The following is a 25,148-nucleotide window of genomic DNA, read 5'->3' on the forward strand; positions in this document are numbered from 1 at the left end:
GTACACCTACCAAGGGGAATGAGACCACCAACATTTATTTTATAAACTAGACTAACTTTTTCTTACAAAGCCTCCAAAACAAAATATTTTCTTGTGCTCAAATGGAATATTTTCTTCTTGAATGGAACAAGATCTTCCAATTTTTGTTTTGGAAAGACAAAAGAAAAATCCTTGAAAAAAAATCTGTTTCATCCAAAACAACCTCTCAGCTTTCACCCCGTCCACATTTTTCTGGTTGGCTGCCAAAACAAAACCCCCATTATCTGCACAACCTAAGTGCTCCATCATTTGCAACAGCAAAAATGTTAAGAATAAAAAAAAGTCCTTGAAACACTGATGATTTATATTTCCGGGGTCTAAGGTAAAACATGACAAGTTTGCTCCTATCTCTTTACCAGTCGTGTTTCAGCAGCAGCCTGACATGCTCGTGTTCATTGCAGCCCAGTTCACAGGAAGACAGGCAAAGGAGTGGTTAAATGTAAAGGGCTACATTCATATGAATATGGAAAAAAAAAAAAAAAGCAACACAGACAGCATTTTTCACAAGTTTTAAGAGCTTACTATGAAAGTAGGGTTGTACTGCTTAGGTGTTGAGGAGGCAACAAAAACTTTACTCCTTTGGAAACCTTCATCTACTTTCTATCCTCTTTCTTTCTGTTTCCCCATAGGTCTATAATCACAGAATCATAGAATGTGTTGGGTTGGAAGGAACCTTTAAAGGTCATCTAGTCCAACCCCCCTGCAGTAAGCAGGGACATCTTTAACTAGATCAGGTTGCTCAGAGCCTCATCAAGCCTGGCCTTGAATGTCTCCAGGGATGGGGCCTCCACCACCTCTCTGGGCAACCTGTGCCAGTGTTTCACCACCCTCATTGTAAAGAACTTCTTCCTAACGTCTAACCTAAACCTACCCTGCTCTAGTTCAAAACCATTGCCCCTCGCCCTGTCGCTACATGCCCTTGCAAACAGCCCCTCCCCATCTCTCCTGTGGGCCCCCTTCAGGTACTGGAAGGCCACTATAAGGTCTCCCCGGAGCCTTCTCTTCTCCAGGCTGAACAACCCCAACTCTCTCAGCCTGTCTTCATAGGAGAGGTGCTCCAGCCCTCGGGTCATCTTTGTGGCCCTCCACTGGACCCGCTCCAACAGGAATGATCATTCTGCCGCTTCTAAAGCTTCTTTCAGAACCTCTTCTCTCGTTTTTGGCTTTGATCACAAGAGAGTGCTTTTCACGCTGGGCTTGCTCTTAGTATCAATCATGATCCCCCTGTGTTGACACATTAATAAACAAGAACTGAGTCTGTTTTAGTAGTTCTGAGTGCCATATTAAGCAGACACAGAAATTTAGTTATGTTATTATTTCAACAGATTACCTCTAGCTCTTGTTGTAGCAAATTTTTATACCAGGCACGCCACAAAGTGAGCTCCCTGTAGCTACCAGAGAACTTCAGCACCAATTTATCTCTCAGAGATCCTATCAATTAAAAAAGAAGGTATAAAAGAAACTCTTCAAAATCCAGCTAGCCATTTAATTTCACAGTCGTACACAATTTCTATTTTTAAATGCTACATATGAAAAAGATAAAAACAGCATGAGGGTTTGGTATTTCACTTACTAACATAATATATATTCCAGATACCAAATTCATCCTCCTACCCTTCCTTTTCTTTTTCTTCCTCCCTGTAGGAGACTATCTCAGCATCCCCCAAGCTTCTTTTATACTAACTTCTACGCCGCAGTCTTATAAGACCCTCCTAAGTTTTCTTTGAATGTGACTGCTGGTTGATTATTGGGAGTCAAACACATGTTCTAAATTTGTGGTGCTAGCACAGGGACTCACTTTATTTTAACTCGGCACATGTGAATTTATTTTAGTTATACATTTATCTACACATTTAATTATTTATATTTAAGTATTTTTACTTTGTAATCCATATTGTTCAACACAAAGCACCATCTGGATACTAACAGCAATGGTCCTTTACCATGCTCCAATACTTTTAATAAACAGGGACTAACAGAAGGCTATGGGATTGCTGGTTAATAAGAAATAGCAGAAAGCTCACAGATTTGTCATGCCGAAGCCTGCCATTAGCTTCTCCCTACTTGCTGCTATTTCCTTGGAATGTTTGCACGTGCTCGACAGTAATTATCTCCCCTATGAAACCCACAGAGCCAGCCCTACTGTCAAATCCCACACCTTACTGCACATTGGTAACATATTTGTCGTTAAAAACGGTGTGTCGACTATGTGCCAAAAAAAAAAAAAAAGTAAGTACAGAAATCTCTTGTCTGGCAGTTGCAGATGGGGACGTCTCTCCTGCTGTAAGAAGGGTGCAGAATTTGTGAACTTCTAAGGCATTCGTTTATAAGGCGGGCTTACTAAAGAAGAGGGTTTTTCACTGCTTTGTCCAAAACGCAGAATCTGACTGGACTCTTATTTCTGCACGATGTGTGACTCCGATTACATCACTCCGCTGGGTGCGGGAATGGGCCGAGGCAGCATATGGAAAGAATCAGGAGTACAGATTCCCTCAGCCAAAAACGCACTTCTGGTGGGGAGTGCTCCAGGGGCCAGTCACAGATAAAATGCCAGAAAACTCATCTATATCCTCTGTTCTCTGTAAAATAAGATAATGCGGCTTAAATATAAGGACAAACTTTCCCTAAGATTTTAGGCAGCACCTAGATATCAAATCCCAGAAAAAACCAAGCAAGTTATTTAACGCCAGCTTTTAATTTTTACAGGCGAAACCATCAAAGTTCATCTTTTTTTTATTGAAATATTAATGCACTGTGTTTCCTTGCTCTTGCAAGTCTCCAAAACACTGTCCGTTCCCATATGACTCTGGGTGATTGCTATAGTTAGCTATTAGCCATTGCCCCTTTGTTTATTTTAAAATGTAAACCCACTCCAGGATGCAGCAATTACGGATGCTCTGTTATGAGCAGCATGCCCATCAACATCGGTTGTTATGACAAACGGCTCAAGCTCCGTTAGCCTACATGAATGGGAACTCAATTAAGGGCGTACTTTATTATGTGATATGACTATTGTAATAGATGAGAATAGACAAAAGTGCTTAATGACATGCCCCTTCCGTGCCTCTGTCAATTACCAGCAGACTTTCTCATCATCGTATCCTGAGACATTGAGCCGTATTTGGACTATTGAGGATTCTCGCTAACGTAAAGATGAAATTTAAAGCGTCAGTCTCCTTAATCTCCTGGCATTCTGGGACAAATAACCAGTGATATGTTAAATTATATTTATTTTATACAATTACTGCTCACACTACCAAAATACACTTTCGTTTTCTGGTAAGGCTTAAATTTTATTTAGTATCGCCACAAAAATTAGAGGAAATTCATCCAATGGGATTTTTTTTTTTTAAATTCTAGAGCTATTTTAGAGTCAATGCCATGTCAGCAGAAGTCAAAAGAAATCCACATTATACTGTTGAAAGAATCGAGCTGCCAGCAAGGAATCTATGTGACCGCCAGATTTAACTTTCCAACACACGCTGATGAATCTGTCAGCGACAAAAAGACATTTGGGGGGCAATTTACGTGGCTGTTTAGGCACCTACATTATAGAGGAAATCTAGGGAGAGAAAAGTTCCTCTGATTTACTTCTCTTACTGATCCCTCTCTGGACAAGCCCTCTTTACTGATGACATAAGGAGTTTTGGCAGAGAAGTCTCCTAACATTCAAGGCTCCAAACTTGGGCAACACCAAAACCACTGCTTCTTTCCACCCTCCTGACCAGAACACGTGTGCCCTCAAATTATTTAATAAGGATAACATTGTAATGTATCACCCAGAATTATATATTCCCCAAAGTCCAAGGAAAATTAAAAATGCCTAAATAGACTGGACAACTTATTTTTTTAAATTCTACTACTGTGACATTGCCTGAACAGTTCACGTACAGTCTTACGCAGTGCTTTAGATGCCATAACATCTAAATGCCCGCTAGTAGCGCTGACACAGCCCTCCCATTTGCCGTGTTTGTTCTCCTGGTCTTATCCTAAGTGGAGAAGTGTGTGCAGTAACATGTTTTCTGGTACTTTTTAGTTGAGTTTCTTAGGAAAAACAGATTTACGCAATCTGTCTGTCCACTCCTTCAGCTTATGAACCTGCTGATCTATTTGAGCAAAGCCAGACCGAGCAGCGCCGGCCTCAGAGATGGGACATTCCTACAGTTTCCTGAAAACCACTGTTGCGTGAGTGAGAGGGATCTGTATTACTGCCATCACTGATGGAGCTATAGCGTGAACTCCACGTTGACAGCATTCAGCCATAAGTTCTCAGGGGAAAAACAAACATGGAAACCAGATCCGTGTTTCTGTGACAGCATTTGAAAAGCTGGACAGTTGGAGGTTATAAAAAGGGCAGCTTATCCCAGCCTTATCACCTGTGTTTCTGATTTTCTCCTTCTGTACTTCCCCTACTAAGCGCGTTGCACCTGCTTCTTTTGCAAAGCAGAGAACCCTGATTGAACCTTGAATGTTTGCTGGATGACATGTCTACATCAGAAGGGAAAGGTGGGAAAAGGATGGCTTCTCTTTCACTGAGGTAACGCAAGACACTTGCTTGAGAAAAACAGTAGTTCGGGGGAGGTAAATATTATCAAAGCCAAGTGGAAACAGGATACCTGCTCAGTTCTGATTGGGATCTGGTCAGCTGGGACAAAGGAGAGCATTATGGCAAGGGACAGAGGAACTACAATTAATCCAGGGCAGGAATCACAGGACACAAGGAACTGAAATGAGGTTATTGGGACAGTGAGTGAAGAAGTTTCTCAGGAAACTGAGAAAGGCAGACACAAGTAAGTTCCACCACTCAAAACATTACTTGCTCCTCTTTCTTATGCCATTAAAACATGTAACTATATTTCTACAAAACGTCACAAGAAGATAAGAGAGGGCAAACAATGAAACTAGGGAGGAAGGTGTTGAGTTTTGGGGTAGTCTGCAGGTCCTGTTGGAGATGGTTACGCATCCTTGCATTCACCTCTGCGCAGCTCTATCTCTCTGCCAGTGTGCCAGGAGAAACACAGACTGCCTCTGAAGATAAGTAAGACAAGCTTTGTATTGCTATGCCTCAGTGTAAGATTTTGCAAGTTTCCACCATCCTGTTGTGTCAATACTTTTCTTCACAATTCCCATGTGTTCTCTCTTCCATGACACGTAAGCAACTTAAGCGCAGTGTGCCCCTTCTCTCTCCCACCGCTTCCTTTGTTCTAGTTCCTGTATTTCCGTGGCATTCACCGCTTTAATACTTGGTATAGGGGAACCCCAACACTGTAATGCCTTTTAAATCATGCCCACCAGGAGGATATGGATCCCAAGTTATGCTTGCTCAAATCCAGCGTAATTCCAATGACAACCCATGGATGGATGCTGTTTATAGGACACTACTGGTTGGTCTTAACCCAAAGAAGGTAAGGAATAGTAGTTTGAGCACTGAATATTGCTTGAACAGCTAATGTTTCTTCCTGTGCTGACTTGAAACCTGACACAGACTTCTTCTGAGCTGCTGCCACCATGGAGCTGTAGGACAGCAGCGGCGACAAGGGAGTCAGCTCACTGCCGTGGGCAGAAGCCACTGTCCTGGCAAAGCCCACATCCCATCCTCTGACCTCCTCACAGTGGCAGCAACCCTGGGCCACAGTCTGCAAGGTGCACTGAGTAGCAACTGCTGCAGGGTGGTATGTGGTTGCCTGAGGAAAAAGGGGAGATAAATTGCTGGTGGGTATGAAAAAGGAAGATGAGGAGAAGGACAAATACCTTGGGGTCCCCAATTGCTAGACTCATTCGTACAGTGAGAACATTAACTTTTGTACCCATAGAAAGAGTGTGGCACAGTGAGGACAGACTAACTTGTGGATGACGACTCACATCCAGGTGAAGTTAATCCAGGAGGCAGTCATCAAAATGCCAGTTACTCGGGCAGCTTCAGTAAAGTAATCACAGAATCACAGAATGGTAGGGTTGGAAGGGACCTCTGGAGATCATCCATTCCAACCCCCCTGCCAGAGCAGGGTCACCCAGGGCAGGCTGCACAGGAATGCGTCCAGGTGGGTTTGGAATGTCTCCAGAGATGCAGACTCCACCACCTCTCTGGGCAGCCTGTTCCAGTGCTCTGCCACCCTCAGAGTAAAGAAGTTCCTTCTCATGTTTAGGTGGAACTTCCTATGTTCAAGTTCGTGCCCGATGGCACAAACTATCAGATGGACAACTATCTTTATCATGTCCTAGTATTTCTTAAGGATAGGCCCAAGAACTGTACAGCCAAGTGGAGCTGCAAGTCTGAACCGAAGCTCAGACAGATGTTAGAACAGACTGCAGGAACTCAAGTGTGTCATTTTTACCTACACCTGATTATACCCTTTTCATAGGTCCCCCTTTCCTGAATTATACCCAAGGAAGAATTACCCAAAAGATATGTATGAGTCTGTGAAAAAAAGAGATTAAACAAATTACACTTTTAGCACTTCTCACCACAAATCAGATGTGAAACCCTGCCTTCTGATGGGGAGTGGTTCTAGATTTCTTTCTTTTTTCTTTTTTTTTTTTTTATCTTTACAGCAATTAGGACCTTACACAAAAGGGTCATGCTCCTTCTTTCAGCATTAATTTGCAACAGGGTAAGCCCAGGAAAGGTGAAAAGCTGCGTGTCACTGCTGGTCCAGATGTGGGTAAATGCATTCAGCAAGTTAGTCACTGTTAAAGTGAATGTTAGAGCAACTGAAATAATTTAAGCAATTCATTCATCCACTCACTCCTCCAACTGCAAGCACTTTATACCGTAAGAACAACTTTAAAAAAAAAAAAAAGACAAAAATCTACCAACTAGGCTGAGCTGCCATCCTCTCCATGTAATCCTTGGCCATGTTGATGGCCTCGATGTTTTCAGGGTAGAGCACACAGAACATCGCCAGGGCCCCGAGGTTGTTGCCGTAAATTTCATTCCACCGAGCACTGAACTCCTTCGGGTCCCAGGGAGGAAGGTACTCCAGGGGATTCGACAGCATCGTTTGCACTGCCTCGATCAGCCGAGCTGCGATGTGCTGGTGCGTGGTGGCAGCCTGGAGACGCAGGGCCTCCACGTCCCCTTTGGAGAAGTAGAGCATGGGGTAGCTGTCATAGTTGGCATTGACAAAAGGAACCATCGCGTCCTCCCTGGCGCCGTAGGCGAAGGCGAAGCAAACCGCCTGTATGAAAAACACACTTGGGGCTCCCCGTGTGTGAGTCCTCATTGTGGCATCAGATCTCCAAGTCTCACCGGCAGCCAAACCATCTTTGAAATATCCTACGGCAGATGGACGTGAAAGAGAGAGTTAGAAAATGAATCCATGAGACACTGTAATTCAGGATGCTCTCTAGGAAATAATGGTTCCATCTGGACTTAAAAAAAAACACCCACGTATTGTCCGGGTGGCTTTCAAATGATTTCTATAGGAACACCTCAGACAAAACACCTACTGAGCAATCCATCCTAAAGCAAAACCTGCACACTTTGAAGAAAGCCCCTCCCTCCCACATCTTTCCCTCCGGCAGCTGACACGAGGCGAAGGAACGCGCCGACAGCCCTTGTGCTCGAGATTTCAAATAATTGCAACGGTGCCTCATACGAAGCAGTGCTGACTGTACTGGCAGGCGGAGAAGGGCAGGAGGGGAGGAGGAAGGGGGAGAGCCAGGGAGCTTGTGCCGGCGGCAGCCAAGCCTGCGTGCTGCCTTGGCTGATGTTAGCAGCTGGAGAGGGAAGGATGAGGAATGCTGGAGGTTTGCGCCGGGGTCATTTTATACAGCGCTCGCTCGAGGCCTCTGGTTCTGACACGTCCTCGTTTTCAAAAAAAAAAAAAATAAAAAGAAAGAGAGGAGAGAGAAAGAGAAAGCGGCAGAGCCTTAGAAAAACAGCTGAAATACCTTGCCTTTAGGGCACTTAGGTTTTTTGCAGCATTATTTTTTTTTTTTTTCTAAGAGGCTCTCCATTTTGTATGTGGAGATTTACTGCCAGCTACAAAGGCGGCTCAATGTTAAATTAAAGCGCATATTAGCATATTTTCCTATATACGAGACTTCTCAAAACGTGCTCAAATGGCAAATCTATGCAGAGGTTAAATGCAAGTATTTAAAATAGTAAGTTACTTTGTAAAAATTATCAACTATCTAGCCTTAAGTCTCAGATAAAACATGGCCAGGATCCCCCTGAGGAAAGCCAGCAAATTCCTAGAATTCTTCCAAGGGGAAAGGTTACAGAAAGCAGACCCAAGAGAGACAGTTTTATGTAAATAATGAACAGTAGTTTTCAATTATTAAAAGGAGAAATAGACAGAAGGAAAAAAAAAACCCCAAAACAAATATGAAATATTTTTTTCCATGGAAAACCTGTTTCATAGGATTCAGTCATAAAACTCATAAGCAGCTGAAGTACAAAGCAACCTTTTATTTCTCCCCATAGCTCCCTACCTATAGATGCCAAAATTTTCTAACAGAAGCTTAGGCTGCTAAAACCTTATTTAGAGACCCACATCCTGATTCAACAATATCATTAATATGTGCATAGGCAATGAGACACCCTTGATAGATTGGTCCCTCAACCATTACTGGGGACACAGACCCTCTAAGTACTTTTGTTCAGCTCCCAAAATTAATTTGGGAGCAAGCAACTTTGGCCAAGAAGGACATCTTTTCTTGTGCATTCCTGCCTAGGGTAAAAATAATATTGCACCCTATAACTGCCTGCATTTATATATCACAGTGCGTAGCATAATTGCTTTAACAGAGCCTAATGGAAGATGACATTTTCTTAGTATTTTAATGCATTTTGCAGGTAAGATTTGCCCTTTTTTGGATGTAAAACCATTATTACAGGACACATTATGGAGATCACAGGGTGGTTTATTTGGTAATACCTTTACTATATCTACATATTCTCTCACCACATACAAAGAAACATATACCATAGTCTATCCAAACATATTCAAGTCTACTCATATTCTCATCTATAAATAAGGAAACGGTACAACAGTATATTTTGAAAGGAAGGAGGTAAAAACCAACCAAACCAGTACATCATGTTTGAAACATGATGTCAGTCTTTTTAACTGTTGAGAAGAACTGCTTTTTCATAATTAAAGAAAAAAAACACACACAATTTTTTTAAAGCCTTTAGGATCCTTTAGAACTGGCGGTAGAGGAAAGAACCTAAAAAAAAAAAAAAAAAAAAATCGGAAAAAAGGCAAAAAATGCCTGTAACTTTTTTTCTGTGATCATCATACATTGAAAAAAGTTTCCTGGCTTACACAATCAGAAAAAAATCCCAGCTAGCAGTAAGGACTTCATGCATTCTTTTCCTTAGTTTGATTTCTGTAAATACTTCTGCACATCAATAAGAATTAAGCACGTACATAAATTTAGGGACAGCTTTAAGAGTTCCCTAAATTAGGGTCTCTCTGACCAGTGATGAGGGAATATACAGTAAGGTTGCCCAGAACTCCCTCTTTGTAAATATGAACACACATTTCCTGGTATTTCACCATCATCAAATACGTCCAGCATTGTTTAAAGTTTATAGGCCATACTTTAAGGATTCAATAACCCCCCTCATTTTTTCCCCTTATGCATGTGTGTATTTAATAGAGAAAGTAAACCCTCTTTTTACCATGTACGTGAGAAACAACCACTGTACCACACTGTTTAGACTAACAGCAGCATAACTGGAAAACCAATCTATAATATATTCATAGGCAGCGTATTCTTAGTCAAGATCTAGAAGAAAGTCAATAGGGAGTGACAAAAGCAGGACTACAAAGTCATTCTTATTTATTCTTGGTTAAATCATAGAATCATAGAATGGTTTGGGTTGGAAGAGACCTTAAAGATCATCTAGTTCCAACCCCCCTGCCATGGGCAGGGACACCTCCCACTAGACCAGGCTGCCCAGAGCCCCATCCAGCCTGGCCTTGAACACTTCCAGGGATGGGGCAGCCACAACTTCTCTGGGCAACCTGTTCCATTGTCTCACCACCTTCACAGTAAAGAATTTTTTCCTAATATCTAATCTAAAATTCCCCTCTTTCAGTTTAAAACCATTACCCCTCGTCCTATCGCTCCACTCCCTGATAAAGAGCCCCTCCCCAGCTCTATCGGCCCCCTTTAGGTACTGGAAGGCTGCTATAAGGTCTCCCCAGAGCCTTCTCTTCTCCGGGCTGAACAAGCCCAGCTCTCTCAGCCTGTCCTCACAGGAGAGGTGCTCCAGCCCTCTGATCATCTTGGTGGCCCTCCACTGGACCCATTCCAACAGGCCCATGTCCTTAAATCACACTGATGCCCTTCCTATGATATGAAGACAGTAACCCATGTCAGAATTGCCCTCAACCACGCACACCATCAAAGATTTCACTGACTAGGACCAGACCTGACGACACACTTCACTGACTTGTCCAGGTAACTCCACAGGGCTAGTGGGCATGATCACCGTTCCTCAGTTCAGTAACTGGTTAGAAACTAAACTGATTAATAAGATATATGCAAAACTACTTACAAAAGAACCAAAGCACCTTCAACAGAAGAATGTGACCAAAGGCAGTAACATTTAGGACTATTTAAAATTCATTAAAATGGTATAAATGTACTGGGGGAGAGGAGGAAGCCAAAACCACTGACATAGACTGCGCATTCAACTGTCTTGAACTCTATACTTTGACATTTCCTTAGTTAACTTAACTTGCATACTGAAAGCTAAAGAAACACATAGTACTGTTCCAAGGCACGCATACAAACCTCGATTACCTGCAGAGCTTAGGTGAAGCCAGACACGTATAGATAACTGTCTGTATAAGCTCCAACTTAGCAGTTGTGAGTGAACCTACTACAAGTTCGTTTGATACACAGTGCTCAAAAGAATAGGAGCCTGGGCTTTCTGATCACTTAAATTGCACTCACAATACAATTTTTTAAAGTTAAAAGAATTTCTTACTCTCATATTACACTACATCATTACCAACCACATCTTCCAAGAAAAACTTTACCGAGCAACTCAACCTTTTCTGAAAATGAGGGGCTTTTTCATTCAGTTTGGAAGCCATGACCTGATACAGTATTAAAAATTAAAAGGAGAGTGAAGGATGCTTGCCTATGGAAGAAAATGAGCTTTGAAAAGGCTCTCTTAGTCCTAGGTTAAAAGAGCATTTCCCATGATTTCCACTCCATTGCCAGGGGAAACAAACAGTAAAGAACATCATTTATTCTAGAAAAAACAGACTAAATCTTAACTATTGCAGTTCTCCCCATCCGCCTCAATGAATAGATGTTCAACTGCAGAAAAAAACCCCAACACTTGGTGAGAGCTGGGCTCCCCACTGCCATGCTATCTTCTCCTTCTAGATTGCTCAGAAGATGCTGCAGGCAAACTCATGGCATCTCTGCTGTGGATATGCTGGCTTTCCTCTGAACCCCCCTGCAAAGTGCCAAGCTGTCTCCAGAGAAGGTACGAGGAGCGTGGACACTCAGCTCAAGTAGCGAACCTCTATGCTGGTAAGAAAAAAAACAACCAACAATAAAATAACTAGTTTAAAACTCAAAATTACCATTTAGAGACTTCTCTCCACAGATTGCAACTTTTCGTCTCCTTTTGGGCAGCTCCTATTTTCCACGAAGGCTACAGTTCTCATTATTGCCACCTGAATTACCTCCACAGGTGTTTGGTGAGAATTGTGTTCAAATATTTAGCAGAAAATCTGTTCCACCAGACAAAAAGCAAATCTTCATGCTTAGCCTGCAAACTTTTACCTTAGACAATGACCTCTGAATCAGCAAGGACTTAACTCTCATAAATTTTTTGCATCGCTTCTTGATAAATTATTCAAAGTGAAAGCAAGCTTTTTCTACTCAATTTTTTTTTAATGCTTAGTCAGTTCTGAATTTCACGCTGAACAACAGTGTCACTCGACTTTCATCACAACTTAAACTACACGATAAGATCACCTTGTTAAGCCATGGAAAACTGCTAGCACTAAAAATAAAATAGCACCCAACGCTAAAACAGGTAAGAGAGTCATAGATATTTTAACAAGAAATGGTCAACCACCAGCAACAGCTGCGGCCATACCAATGCCATGGAACTAAGAGGTGATGATGCAATATGATGTGCATGGTATCTTGTTCCACTAAATGTAGATGGGTACGCATCCTTTTGTAGCGATGCTCACAGCTGCCAAAATGTACCTGCTTGCCAGGCGGAGTGCTGGGCTAGGTTAGATCACAGTGGAGAAAAGCAAACTTCTGTAGCAACTCTTTTTTGTCACTTTGTCCAAGCACCTCAAATCATTAGCAAATCTTCTCACGCACATTGCAAATGGCTTTGTTGCTGATAAAGGAGCAGAATCTATACAACCGAATGAATCAGTTGGAAGTAGTAGTATTTTAAAATCACGATGCTTGCATCAACTGTAGAGCTATTTTGTCCGACAATGTCGGGTTTACCACTGATATAAATATTTTGCGAAAATATTTTAAAATGGTAGAGTTAGAGTCCTCTAACTGAATCTATTGACATTTAAGTACTAAATAATGCAGGGTAAGTCCACAAAAACAGAGAGGTGAACAGGTCAACAGAGACTAATTCCCTTATATATGTAGCCATTCGGTGCCTACTGACTTACAGAAACATATTTGATATGGCAAAATTAGGTAGCAGACAAAGGGGGACCAAGAAAAGTACACACTTATCTTTTGTGCTGTAACAATCACAATAAACATACAGACCAATGACCCAAGCTCTACAGTTCCCACATCAGCAAGTGATACTGCTGAGTCCCTCTCAGAGCTGCGGGGCTGGACACCAGTGCAGGAAACTCCAGCGTCCCAAGATAAGAGCAGTTGGGAGTCCTTCCTCCACCGCCCCTTTGGTCAGTCAGATAAAACACCACTGACCATCTGTCTCTCCAACAAAAATGCTGGAAAGGTGTAAAACGCACTGCTTACAACTTGAAAAATACCTATTATGACCTTAACCACCAGGGGACATGACTTCATTTCTTCCTCTGATTTTTTTTTCACTATGAGAAATATGCTACATCACAATTATATAATGTCAAAGGCATTTAAAAGCTTAAATACTGACATCCCAGATGTAATTCAGAATTAAATCTACAATAAAATAAAGTATAGCTCAGGTACCAGGTGTTAGTATTGCACTTGTGCTGAAGCAGTCTGAAATACCTTAAAAGAAGCCTTGAATCAACTTGTATGTCTGAGTAACAGCTGTGCTATGAAAATCGTAAAGACAACCAGAAACAAGCAGTTCCTACAGGAATTATCAGTATATGACATCATGTCAGCAGTCAAGATTTAAACTCATGTCTGTCCTTTGATCTACACACAAAATTCAATGGATCTATTTAGAGCAGTACGCAGCCACGCGAGACCATCGTTCTGGGAGGAGGGAGGGTTGCACTCATTCCGCACCATGCTACAGATGGGACAGCAACTGCAAAGTATCTTTCTGAGTTTACAGCAGGATGTGGAAGGTATCTGCCATGGGAGTTTCATCAGTTTATTCCTTTCATTTAAAAAGCTTATTTGTCTATTTTACACCGTATATATAAATTTACGGGGCATACACACACGCACACTCAATGCCTAACCTTCTCTCTGCCTCAAGCAAAAAACAAGATTTACATTGTCTGCATGCCCAAACCATAATCTAGGAACTTTCCTTTATTTTATAATTTATCCTACCTTATAAATGCTTTCTCAATAATTTTTTGGTTGCACTAACATTACTGTTCCTAACCCTTATGGGGATCTTTTATTCCATACTTCACTGTATAGAATGAGTAAGAAAGTCGTTTTGATATCCAGAATCCTGAAAGTCATCATTCCCGACCAGTACAGACACGCCTGTTAAGGCATCCACATTCAGTGGATGAAAGCTCAGGCACTTCTACCATCAAAGGTGTAAAACTATAAACGACCACAGAAAGATTTCCTTTCATTTTCCTTTCATTTTTTGTTTTATCCTGAGCTGAAGTAGTTTTTAAAGGGAATTTCGGTAATGAAAAATATAGGGTTTTTTTGTGGAAATGTTTTCACAGAAGCTAACACTAATGGAAGACAGTTGGAGAATTTTCGTATAGGCCAAAAGGACACGAAGATGATCAGAGAGCTGGAGCACATCGCCTGTGAGGACAGGCTGAGAGAGTTGGGGTTGTTCATCCTGGAGAAGAGAAGGCTCCGGGGAGACCTTATAGCGGCCTTCCAGTACCTAAAGGGGGCCTACAGGAAGGATGGGGAGGGACTCTTTATCAGGGAGTGCAGCAATCGGACGAGCGGTAATGGTTTCAAACTGAAGGAGGGGAGATTTAGACTAGATATTAGGAAGAAATTCTTTACTGTGAAGGTGGTGAGACAATGGAACAGGTTGCTCCGGGAAGTTGTGGCTGCCCCATCCCTGGAAGTGTTCAAGGCCAGGCTGGATGGGGCTTTGAGCAGCCTGGTCTAGTGGGAGGTGTCCCTGCCCATGGCAGAGGGGTTGGAACTAGATGGTCTTTAAGGTCCCTCCCAACCTGAACCATTCTGTGATTCTACGATATATTAACTATTTTTGCCTGCTCCATTACGCCCCCAGAAGTCAATCCTGAAAACCATTCATCTATCCATTATATTGTTACAGTGTGCCAGGCACTTTTGGGGTCTGGGACTATGACTGTCACAGAAACTGTCACATTGTCACTGCAGAAACACAGAAGAAAAGCAATCTGGGTGGTGACCTAGTATTCATTCGGCGGCTTCTAAGAAGTAACGCATCCTCCCGGCCCGCGTGGGGAGCTGTAAGGCTGCGAACCCTTCAGTGGTGGGTATCAGAAACCACCCTTGCAAACCTCGCGAGGGGAAGTGAGCAAAGCAAGAAGATTATCTGAAGTAAGCAAGAGCGTGGTCCCTGCATGGACCGAGTGGTACAACCAGGCTGCAGAGAAGGAGCTGGGAAACCTTCAGAGGGTGGCTGTGGTGCCCAGGAGGCGCAAATAAAGGCCAGGGGAGGGGAATAAATCAATCATACATGCAAAAAGGGGAAAGCCAATTTTACTGCTGTCAAAACAAAATTCCTCCCGGTGCTTAATCCAGCCCACTCAGACTGCTGCGTGCCATGGAGCTTCCCTCATTTTTTAGGAGGCCAATTACAGCATCAGAAACTTCTGATAACGCAACTAGTGTTTCCATTTCTGACTTTAATTTCTATCCTCCTTTCCAAATTATCCTTCTTTGTTAGTCTTGAACTTTACTCTTCCATGTACTTTTAAATGTTTTAAGTCCCCCAGCTTGTTGTTCACCTCTACTATGTATAATTAACGGTTTTCATCTTTCCTGCTTGTTGTTTTAATTGTCCTTCATTCAATTGCCTCCAAGATGTTGGAAACAAATGAAATATTCCAGCTGGAGTTTTGCAAACCAGTTCTCACTCTCTGTACATCTGTGTCTATCTACAGACTTCAGTAGGTGAAGATATCAAATAGGTGGGATTTTTGTAAAGTGTTTCCACAGGACGTCATATTAATAGACAGGAATTCTAAAACACATCACATCCTTCAGTTGCTATGGGATCAAAATTCATTTTAATTACGTTTCCATATCCTGTTTATTATGACTCAGTCTTGCATACAGAACTATATTAAAATTTTATTTCTTATTTATGTCAAGTATTGTGACAGCACGTAGGAGCACCAGCAAAGTCAATTTATGAACTTAAAAAGACTTCAATCTAAGAAATTCAAATCAACACTTGCTTTTATATTATCTACACATATATATATAATTTTAAGACACATGTAGGCAGACCTCAAATGCATTTTCACATAGAAGAACTACTCTTTCTTTAGCTACAGGATAAATGCCTCTGTGTTTGTCGACGTAAATTACACCGCTCTACCCAGTGGTCACACCTCACTGCAGATCAATATGCTCTTCATTATTATTGGTACAATTCTGTCGTTACCTCTGCTGCTCTCATCTGTTATCTCATTGTCTATGGTTTATACACATGTATATAGATGTAGCATATAGTCTGTCTGTCTGTCAGTCTATCCATCCATCCATCCATTCATCCACAGATAAAATACACATATACCCAGATGAAGCTCATCTTTTTCAAGGTACAAACTTGGAGAGACAATAAAATGTGTTATCCCGTAGTTCCTTCGGGGTTATTACAACTGCCTTCACTGCTGCCCAGAATACGCTTGATAAAAAGTGACAATGACAATATCCAGCTTCATGGATAGAAGCTGCAAATGCAGATGGAGTAGATGTAGAAGGCTACACTATTCCTGCAAAATTTAGCTATTCACAATTGGCATGACTAGTTTCTATGAGTAGGCACTAACACAACCATTAAATTAAAGGTTAATTATGAAATTTAGAATTGTATAATCTCGTTTCTGACCTTGAGTTGTGCAGGCACGGCTCTCGCAGCAGAACCGAAACCTGACACATTGTTTTGGCAAAGAACGTAATGCACCACAGTTACAAGGATCTGATTAAAAGGCTTTAAAAAGACGTGACATCCACAGAAATCCTTACAAGCAACTTTTGAAAATACTCTACTAACTCTAGGCAGCCATTTGATTAGAAGACTTAAGAGGGCATACCAGGTTTATATCAAACATTCAGCATTCTTACTATTTCTGATAAAAACCAACAAAAACCAAAACGAGAACGTATACCAGGACAACTGTGGTGAAAGAACTGTTATGTTACGATTATGTTTGCCTGGTACTGAGGCACAATACCTGCCTGAATCAAGTGACCGAGGTCCCTACAATCCTGCTCCACAGAATGCTACTGCTGATTTCTACTGTACACTCTGTGAGTCTAAGCGAGGGGAAAACCAGAAAGAAAGACCAAACAAAGGTAATTTCAGACCGTGGACATAATGGCCGCATTGTGCCTGGGCTTTCACACCTGACCGTGTCCCCAGAGCGGATGAAAGCGCAATGTGAGCACCTGATGAGGAACTATTTCCAGCTCTCTGTCCCTCACGTGATTCCCCAAGCGACCCGACCCCTCCGCTCAGCTCTGCGTCACCCACACTTCGCTTCTGAAAAACTCCTACTGACAACGCATCCAGCAGAGAGCTCCCAGGTGACATCAGCTAAATTTCCTTTTTCCTAGCAGGCTTTAATCCCCCTCCTCCGTGCTGTTCCCATCCTAAGATAACCAAGTCCAGCCAAAGTGCAGTGCACAAGGGTTTGGGGTTTTGGCTAATGCAGCTCTGTCACACCTCTCCATATCCCTGCTGGGCTCAGCTGGGCTAACAGGCATCGATACAACGCTTACCCATGCTTTCTAAGTAAGTACAAGAAATGTAGCTCAAAGGAAGGGCTTTCTGCCAAATATTGAGTCTATTTATAATAAATACATGGCTACAGTCTTGAACACAAACTGGCACCATGGTTTAACAGCTTTAGGGGGGGCTACACTGCTGTAACTAAGCTCTTTTATCTACCTCAGCTGAATGGGGACAGCAAAGAAGGTGTAAACAGCCAGGACGAACTTGCTGCTGAGATATCATATTTACCAATTAAATGCGACTTGCTAAGCAAAAGTCATATTCTCTTTCACTCTCCAGACACTTGGATTACCAAATCTAAACCAGGAAATAACGGTTATGGAAAGTTGTTTCTTTCTTTATGCTTCTAATCCCTTCAGGAAAAAAAAAAAAAAAAGGAAAAAAAGGCAGGAAAACAGGCTTTATTTCTTGCAAAACGTCCAGGAACAATAGCAGTAGTAACTAAATTTCTTTCTGCTCGTTGCTAAGAGTATGTTGTGGGTGCCAGATGTGCAAGGTTCCACACACAAGCCTAGGAACGTGACTCAATTTCAGCTAAACGCAATCACTGCTGAGAGAAGGGACACTTCAGTTTTACAGACTCATTTACAGCCTCATTTAATCCTAGTTCTCACTGCTCAGGCTGCCAGGTACTGATGGATGTGACCGTTTCTCCACCAGCAAATAAGCTCACTTGCATCCATTCACAACCCAACAGCTGCCTGGTGGTGGGAACGCCTTTCTACCACCACTGATCTAGGCTTTATTTGAATTCGGTTTTGAAAAAGCACCATGTGCTTGCTGTTACTGTACTTGAGGAAAAGGAACGGTACACACAGGCTTCATGTGCATGGTGTTTGAGATGAGCCTTTAGAAAGTACCAAAACCGAGATGTCACTCTAAAACTAGCTTTAAGCTACTCCTTTTTAATTTTAACTGTATGCAATCTATGAAAATCACATCTAACCTTTAGCCCAGTAATTAAACACATTTTCCTCTCCATTGTGGTGCAGACGTTTACTAAATATCTAGTTAAAACAAATAATATAAACTAGAACAAAAACTGAGCTCAGTTGGGCAACCGAAATCTATCGATTGTTACCACAGGCAATCAATTTGTTCAGTTCATATATTTCTCCCTTTGCAACCCATATTCTGTATGACCAAAGAAGAGGTTTTAGAAGAGACTGGATATGAATGTGTAGTGGAAAACCAGCACCAAGTGTCTTCCGAGGTCAGTCTCCACAGTAGAGGATACAAATATGTTTTTAAACTCTTCTCGTATTAAATACTAGCACTCAGGTTTTTTCATGGCAATTCAAAATTATGCGAAGTATCACAATGCTTCCAGCAAAACAACAAAAACAAATTCTTATGCTGAATAGCAAGAAAAGAAAATGACACTTTGTGAAAGTACCAGCAGTTCTGTTCCAATAAAATTTGCTGGGATTAGTACATTTTGGTTTCACATCCTAATGAAGTTTACAGATAGCCAAGAAAATCCAAATCCGGAACTGCTACTTTGTTGACTTCCACTAAAAATTTAGCTAATTTAGATCACCGAAGAAACACATATAAGCAATGACACACAGTAAAAGAACTCATACTTAAAATAATATTTAGCGCTTCTGTAGAAAAATGCACCCTAGGATCTCCAAGCAGTTATGAAACAAATTAATTAATTAAACTTCTCAACACCCCTTGTGAAGCAAGCAAGCAGATTTATCTGTTTTATGAGGAAGGAAAAAGAGCCATGGAGAGGTGGAGTGACTTGCCCGAGGCTACCCAGCAAGAGTCTTTCAGAGTAATAAACAGCGTCTGAATTATTGATTCCCACTGCTGCCCTTCAGCTGAATTGTTCCTTTTTTGAAATACTGCAATGAGTTTTAATAATTGTTGGCACGATAAACATAATGTGGCAATATTTAGCTGAGATCTTCTTTGTTTAGACTATGTTAAAACTTTAGTGCTATTTAAATTGCAATTGATCTTCTAAGGGTGACCAGAAATCTGCAACTAGTTGAGCAATATTTCCTGTATTTCATTCACAATTGTATCTATTTCTTATATTGCCATTGCTTATGTCCAAAAAAGAAGCTACTCCAGCTTGAAAATATCACAGCTTTATATTGCTTCGAGGGAATGACAGGAAAGCAGGGAGAACGGCTACTTTCATTCATACCAAAATGCCTTCAAAGAGTTGGCATGAGATGCACCAAGTGGTGATGCACGGCGTTCACGCCACACCAGCTAAGGGCACTGCGACTTGCCGCCCTGGGGCTGAGGAGCCTGAGCCTCGTAAGTTAACAGCTGTGGTCCCAAGCCACTTAAAACTTTCCCAACAACAACAAAAAAAAAACCAACCCCGACACACCAACCCAGAAAAGCGGCAGGAAGCCGCACGGGGCAGATGGCTCTTTTCCTGTCTCTCCGCTTCCCTAGGTGCAAGGCGAGGATGCTACCGCTTACCTTTCACACCCGCATGTTTGGGAGGCTTCGCTCACCAGCCGGAGGCTCGGAGGCTCTTGCGGTGCTGGGGGAAGAGCAGAAAGCTGTCACACACGGCGCCCGCAGCTCCCGCTTCACACCGAAAAACCCGCGTTTTCCCCCACGCACACCCCCCCCACCCCCCCCGCCGGCTCACCCCGCCGGGCTGCCCCGCACCTCGGGGCGGGTGTCCCGGAGCGGGGCCCTGGCAGCACCCCCGCACCCCATCGCCCTGCGCTCCGAAGGGGACGGCACCGAAAAGCCCGGCCCTGGCGGCGAGACGTCCCTCGCCACCCCTCTCCCCGCACCGGTCCGACCCGGACGCCGCTCCCCGGACCCCGCCGACATCCGCTGCCCGCTAACCCTGGGGATGGGGACACGACGTGGTGGTGGTGGGGGGGGGGACCGCTGGGTCCGACCCTCCCAAAAACCCGCCGGTAACGGGCGCCCCCAGCCCCGCGCCGGCGGAGGGGAGCTCCTGGGGCCCGCCCCGCCGCCAGCCGCCCCGGGGCCCGCCGCGGAGCAGGGGCGGGGGGCGGCGGGGGGAGTGGGTTGCCCGGAGCGGCGGGGACGGGATGGAGGGGTCGGAGAGGAGCGGGGGCACCGCTGCCCCGCACCGCACGGGCACTCACCGCCGGCGGCCCCTGCCCGGCGCGGCCCCGCCGCTCGGCAGCCGGAAAGTTTCTCCTCCGCAGCCCCGGGGGACGGGACGGAGCGGAGCGGGGGGGGGAGGGTGTGGGGAGGAGGAGGAGGAGGAGTGGGGGGGGCGTTTTTAAAGTCAGGAAGAAAGTGACTCCCCCCCCCTCCCGCTCCACCTCCCGCCTCCCCGCCTTCCTTCCTTACCTCTCCACGGTCCTCCTCCTCCTCCCGGCCCCGCCGCCCCTCACGCCATGGCGGCGGCGGGCAGCGCTCCCACCCCCCCGCTGCGGCCGGGGGGACCGGGGGGAGACCGAGCCGCCGGGCGCGGAGCGGCGCGGAGCGGGGCGGCGGAGGTGGGGGGGAGCCCAGCCGGCCCTCAGGCCCCCGCCGCCGGGCAGCCGGGCTGCGCAGTCTCCCGGTCCCGCCCGGGGCCCTCCTTTAGTTCTCGTTTCGTGCGCTTATTTATTTGTTTATTCGTGGCGTGCACACGGATTCCCCGCCCGCTCCTCCCCGGCTCGTAGTTCGCGGAAATGTACTAATTCTTACTTTTAGGGCCCATTTCTCTGCGGGGAATGCGTTGTCTCCAACCCCGGAGTGGCGTTAATCTGATTTTCTGCACCTAGAACGTAACGGCACCGGCACCGCGGTTCGGGCAGGGGGGGGCTGTGGAGATTAAAGCATCCAGAGTGACCCATTCCTATGCAATATCCGTCTCTAGGGCTGTCACCGTACTGTATGAGGGTAAGAGGACCTCCTGTCCAAAAGGTCCCTCAAGCCAGCAAGGAAACCAAAAGCCAATTTGTGCATCTGCTCTTTGAAGTGCAATGCGACTACTTATATGACCGTTTCCCCTATAAAACAAAAAATGTGAAATACCACGACCATGTAAGCCAATCACTCTGACAATTTTTTGCAGCCACTCAGTTGAAGATGCTTAGGAAAGCAATATGGAGTCATAGAATTGCTTAGGTTGGAAGGGACCTTTCAGATGATCAAATCCAACCATCAGCCTAACACTGACAAAGCCCATCACTAAACCATATTGCTAAGCACTACATCTACCCCTCTTTTAAATACCTCCAGGGATGATGATACCACCATTTCCCTGGGCAGCCTGTTCCAATCCTTGATAATCCTTCCAGTGTAAAACTTTTTCCTACTATGTAAAGGACGATAAAATAAATAATCCTTTGGAACAATTCTCTCTGCTTTCTCAGCCACTAAAACCAAGAAAAAGATGGAAGAATTTCAAATGTTTGTTGGGTCCTGAAAGCTGGAGCGTGTTTTATCATCTTCAGACGACTCTACTGGAATGAAAATAAAAATATTTACATGTGATAGATCAGGATGGTGTCCAACTACCTGAAGTTTACATTTCACATGGCTTATTCTTCATTTTAAAAAGTGTTTACTGATATTACTGAACCAATCAGTGTGCTCTAAGTGCTCAGTTCCCTGTCTTTAAAATGTGAAAGGTGTGTCTTCTGAGGGTGGTTTTAAACAGGCCCTTCATGGTTGGGTGTGATTTCCTGCTGTTCTATCAAAATTAATAAACATGTGGAAATTAGGCAAAACTAGAAACTATACATTCCTCTTCACTCCTTCACTCCCGTTGTATTTCCCAGCCATATCCATTGACAGTCTTAGCGTAATGAACAGGGATTCACAAGCAGTTGCTGCAACTCCGACAGTAATGCCAGAGCCTGGAATGAAGCCTTGCATTTTTACCAGTAGTGACATGCCTAAAAGCACTAAGTGCTTTGGTTTCAGTCATGCAAACACTAGATTAATCATTAGAAGATATGTTTCTAAACACCTATTTGAATGGTGTCCTGTACTGCATTGATAGCAGAGTTGTAAAATATTAATGTTGTGACATGAATGAGCATGAGAAGAGCCACAACCTCCCCGGACAGACCAGATGTGGCTAAAAAGACAATTCTCCAGGAATTTCTAAAATCATCAGGCTGCCTAAAGTGAGGAGGAGGGAGGTGTTTAAGTACTGGTTACATGTTTGCATTATTAGGTATTTAAATATATTAAGTATCTGACTCTAAGTAAAATGGACTTAAGTATCTGACTCGAAGTAAAATGGACTTAGACCTTACAATTCTGAACAGCACAATGCCTGAATAGCTTTTGAAATCCTGACCTTAGTCTCTGGTTGTGTCTATCTATATTTTCGAGAAACTGTGCTGCACTGCCTTGTCACGACGGAATACCTGGGCAAAGCACACTGCGGCTCCCTTATAGCCTGTGCACCCAGTTTCTGTCTCATGGAGGACGAGCTGGGCTGTGCCTGGGTCTTGCTCCGGTGTGCAGTTAGGCTGTGGTGGAGATACATACGCAAAGTGGAGAGCCATGAATCCTCTCTGCCTTATGACCTCTTGTGTGAAATGGGGCTCATTTTACTTCCCAATAACTCACAGCGTGGCTTGTCAGGCTAATCAAATAAACTAAAATATATAGGATGATTCAGAGATATCTAAGAGAGGCGACATCTGTTCATTCTAGATTAATTTCAGCATTGCCACTACTAATTTTGAAATGAGAATGGTTTAGCAAGGATCATATATAAGGGAAGACTGAAAAGACTAGCCTACAGATGAGAAGACTGGAGGAAGATGTGATAACAGCCTTCAGCTACGTAAAAGCTGCTGAAAAGAAGATAATAATCTCTTATCCACATCCTCTGAGAACAGCATGCAAGCTGCAGTAAGAGAAATCTGGGTTTAATAGGAAAAAAAAAGTATCTGTGAAGCATGCATAAGGGTAAATAAAGCAGGAGTGAACAGTACCTTTGTCCCTGGAGGCTTATTAAGTGCAAGTTGGACACATACTTGACAAGAACAGTTCAGGGCTAGAAAGTCTGATGGATCTTGCCTTAGAGCAAGGGGTGGGCCAGATGACCTGTCATGGTCCTTTCCAGTCCTGTTTTGTATGATTATGTTCAAAATGCTACTTGCACAGGCAGGATTATGGCTCCTCTTTGATCTTTCGATGCCCTTCACCTCTTAAACGATGGATATATCCTCCCTTGCTAAGGTTGAGCTTCTCTCTGTGATTTGCTAGCCTTGCTGCATGCCAGTGAATTTGTTGCTGATGACAGCAAGACGAAAACAATTAAACAATAAAACAACGTCAATCTGGAGCAGAAAGTGTGGGTGGGATCCATCTAACCTCTAAACGTGTCATACACTTTTGTTCTATACTTGGCTGATAAGTACCTCTGATATAGTCACGTTAGACTCTCTTTATAACTGCAGAGAAAGATGAATAATTTCAGGGCAGAGTTCATCTGACCTCTTTTAGATGTCTTCTTTAGGATGTGATGAATCAAGTCCCCAAGCTACCTATTCTGGCCCCCAACCCTAAAGTTGGTTTAAATGACTGACTCAGTAACACGCTGCCATACAATTTCCACTCCCTCGGTGCTTCTGTCCCTGAAATGTCTCACTCCCTCTCTGCTCCCAAGTATCAGAACCCTGTTTGATTGTTTCTTTCTTCTTATTTTTTTTTTTTAATTGGAAAGGACCCATTGAGATTAATAATTTTTGTATCTGTCATTCCCTTAAATTACATCATGCAACACTAAAATAAACAGCAATCTGACCTTTCAGGTGGCATTGTTCCAGAATGGATTTAGGAGAGGAGCTAAATTTACCTTTTGGAGCTAAAGACCATTGACTTGGCCGGGTTGTGCAGAGCATGTTCCATGGAAAGGGTCTGAAAACTGTTCATGTCAGAAGCTGTTCTGCTCTTACATCACATGCTCTTTATTTTTCCTTGGCTTTTGTGGCAAGCAACATTACCAGGAACATGAAATGTCTGGTCTCTGTGTGACTGAGCCAAATGTATGTGGGAAATACTGCCCTTTTCCAACAACAGCAATTTTTTTAGGTTGCACACACAGAAGTCACTGTCTTAGACACCAAAGTACACAGTGCATGTCTTGAAGCTGTCTGCTGCATCAGAGACATTGTGAGCAGCCAGCTCTTGGTTACAAGGTCTTGAGAACATCTGTCCTTAGTCTCCCTTAGAGTAAGTGATGTTTGAGAAGGGGAGACTTCCAAGAAGGCCCTGTGGTTATCTGGCTTGCAGGGAAGGGAAATGCACTTTATTTTCCTGCTGCATCCACAAGCTGGGTCACGAGGATGTGAAGAGGGAGCAAGCCCCGACCCATCGCTGTGTTGGGGCAGTGAGAAAGGGGAAGGGGAGGCAGCAGGGCTGCAGGAAGCCAGCGGTGTAGGGCTCATCCTTTCTGGAGGAGACACAGAGTATCTGCTGATGCTTCATACGTTTTAAAGCCTTTGGTTCTCAGTCGTGAAGATGGGGGGATGTTTCCTTTTCCTTTTTTTTGTGACTGAAGATGTTGGCCTAAAGAGGGAAGTTGTATGTCATTCAGCCTGTTCCACATACGCAGTCTTCACCATTCTTTTCTTTCTTCCTGCCCAGCCTATGAAACAGCATTTTTTTCCTCCTTTTATTTTTCCTGTGTTTTGTTTTGTTTTGTTTTGTTTTGTTTTGTTTTAAAGTAGCTCCCTGTCACTGAAATCCTGTTCTCTGTGTGATCTGTTTGGTCTGTAATTTCCTTGTAAAGAAGCCCATCTACTTTTGTCACTAAGTGACAAAGCTCTTCAGATGAAAAGAGAGAAATATACAAAATTCTTCGGATTCTTTCACTAAT

General features: G+C 43.5%; 1 protein-coding gene across 4 annotated transcripts in view; it reads right to left on the bottom strand.

Annotated features, from left to right (window-relative positions):
• The window catches only part of DSE (dermatan sulfate epimerase), a 37,100-nt gene extending 16,071 nt beyond the window's left edge, over window positions 1–21,029 (bottom strand). The window contains exons 1-3 of one of the 4 annotated variants that reach the window (XM_074580905.1): window positions 20,455–20,561; window positions 19,805–19,868; window positions 6,853–7,315 (exon numbers count right to left, since the gene is read on the bottom strand). In XM_074580905.1, coding sequence (XP_074437006.1) covers window positions 6,853–7,262 — 410 coding nt within the window. In that variant the 5' untranslated portion in view covers window positions 7,263–7,315; window positions 19,805–19,868; window positions 20,455–20,561. Of the gene's footprint in view, window positions 1–6,852; window positions 7,316–19,804; window positions 19,869–20,454; window positions 20,562–20,665; window positions 20,768–21,007 lie in introns of those variants that run through there. The other 3 variants (XM_074580908.1, XM_074580907.1, XM_074580909.1) reach the window with 3 other exon arrangements.
• Between the last annotated feature and the right edge of the window lie 4,119 nt (window positions 21,030–25,148).

This window comes from Larus michahellis, chromosome 3 (assembly GCF_964199755.1).
Source record: "Larus michahellis chromosome 3, bLarMic1.1, whole genome shotgun sequence".
In the NCBI taxonomy this organism is placed as follows: Eukaryota; Metazoa; Chordata; class Aves; order Charadriiformes; family Laridae; genus Larus; species Larus michahellis.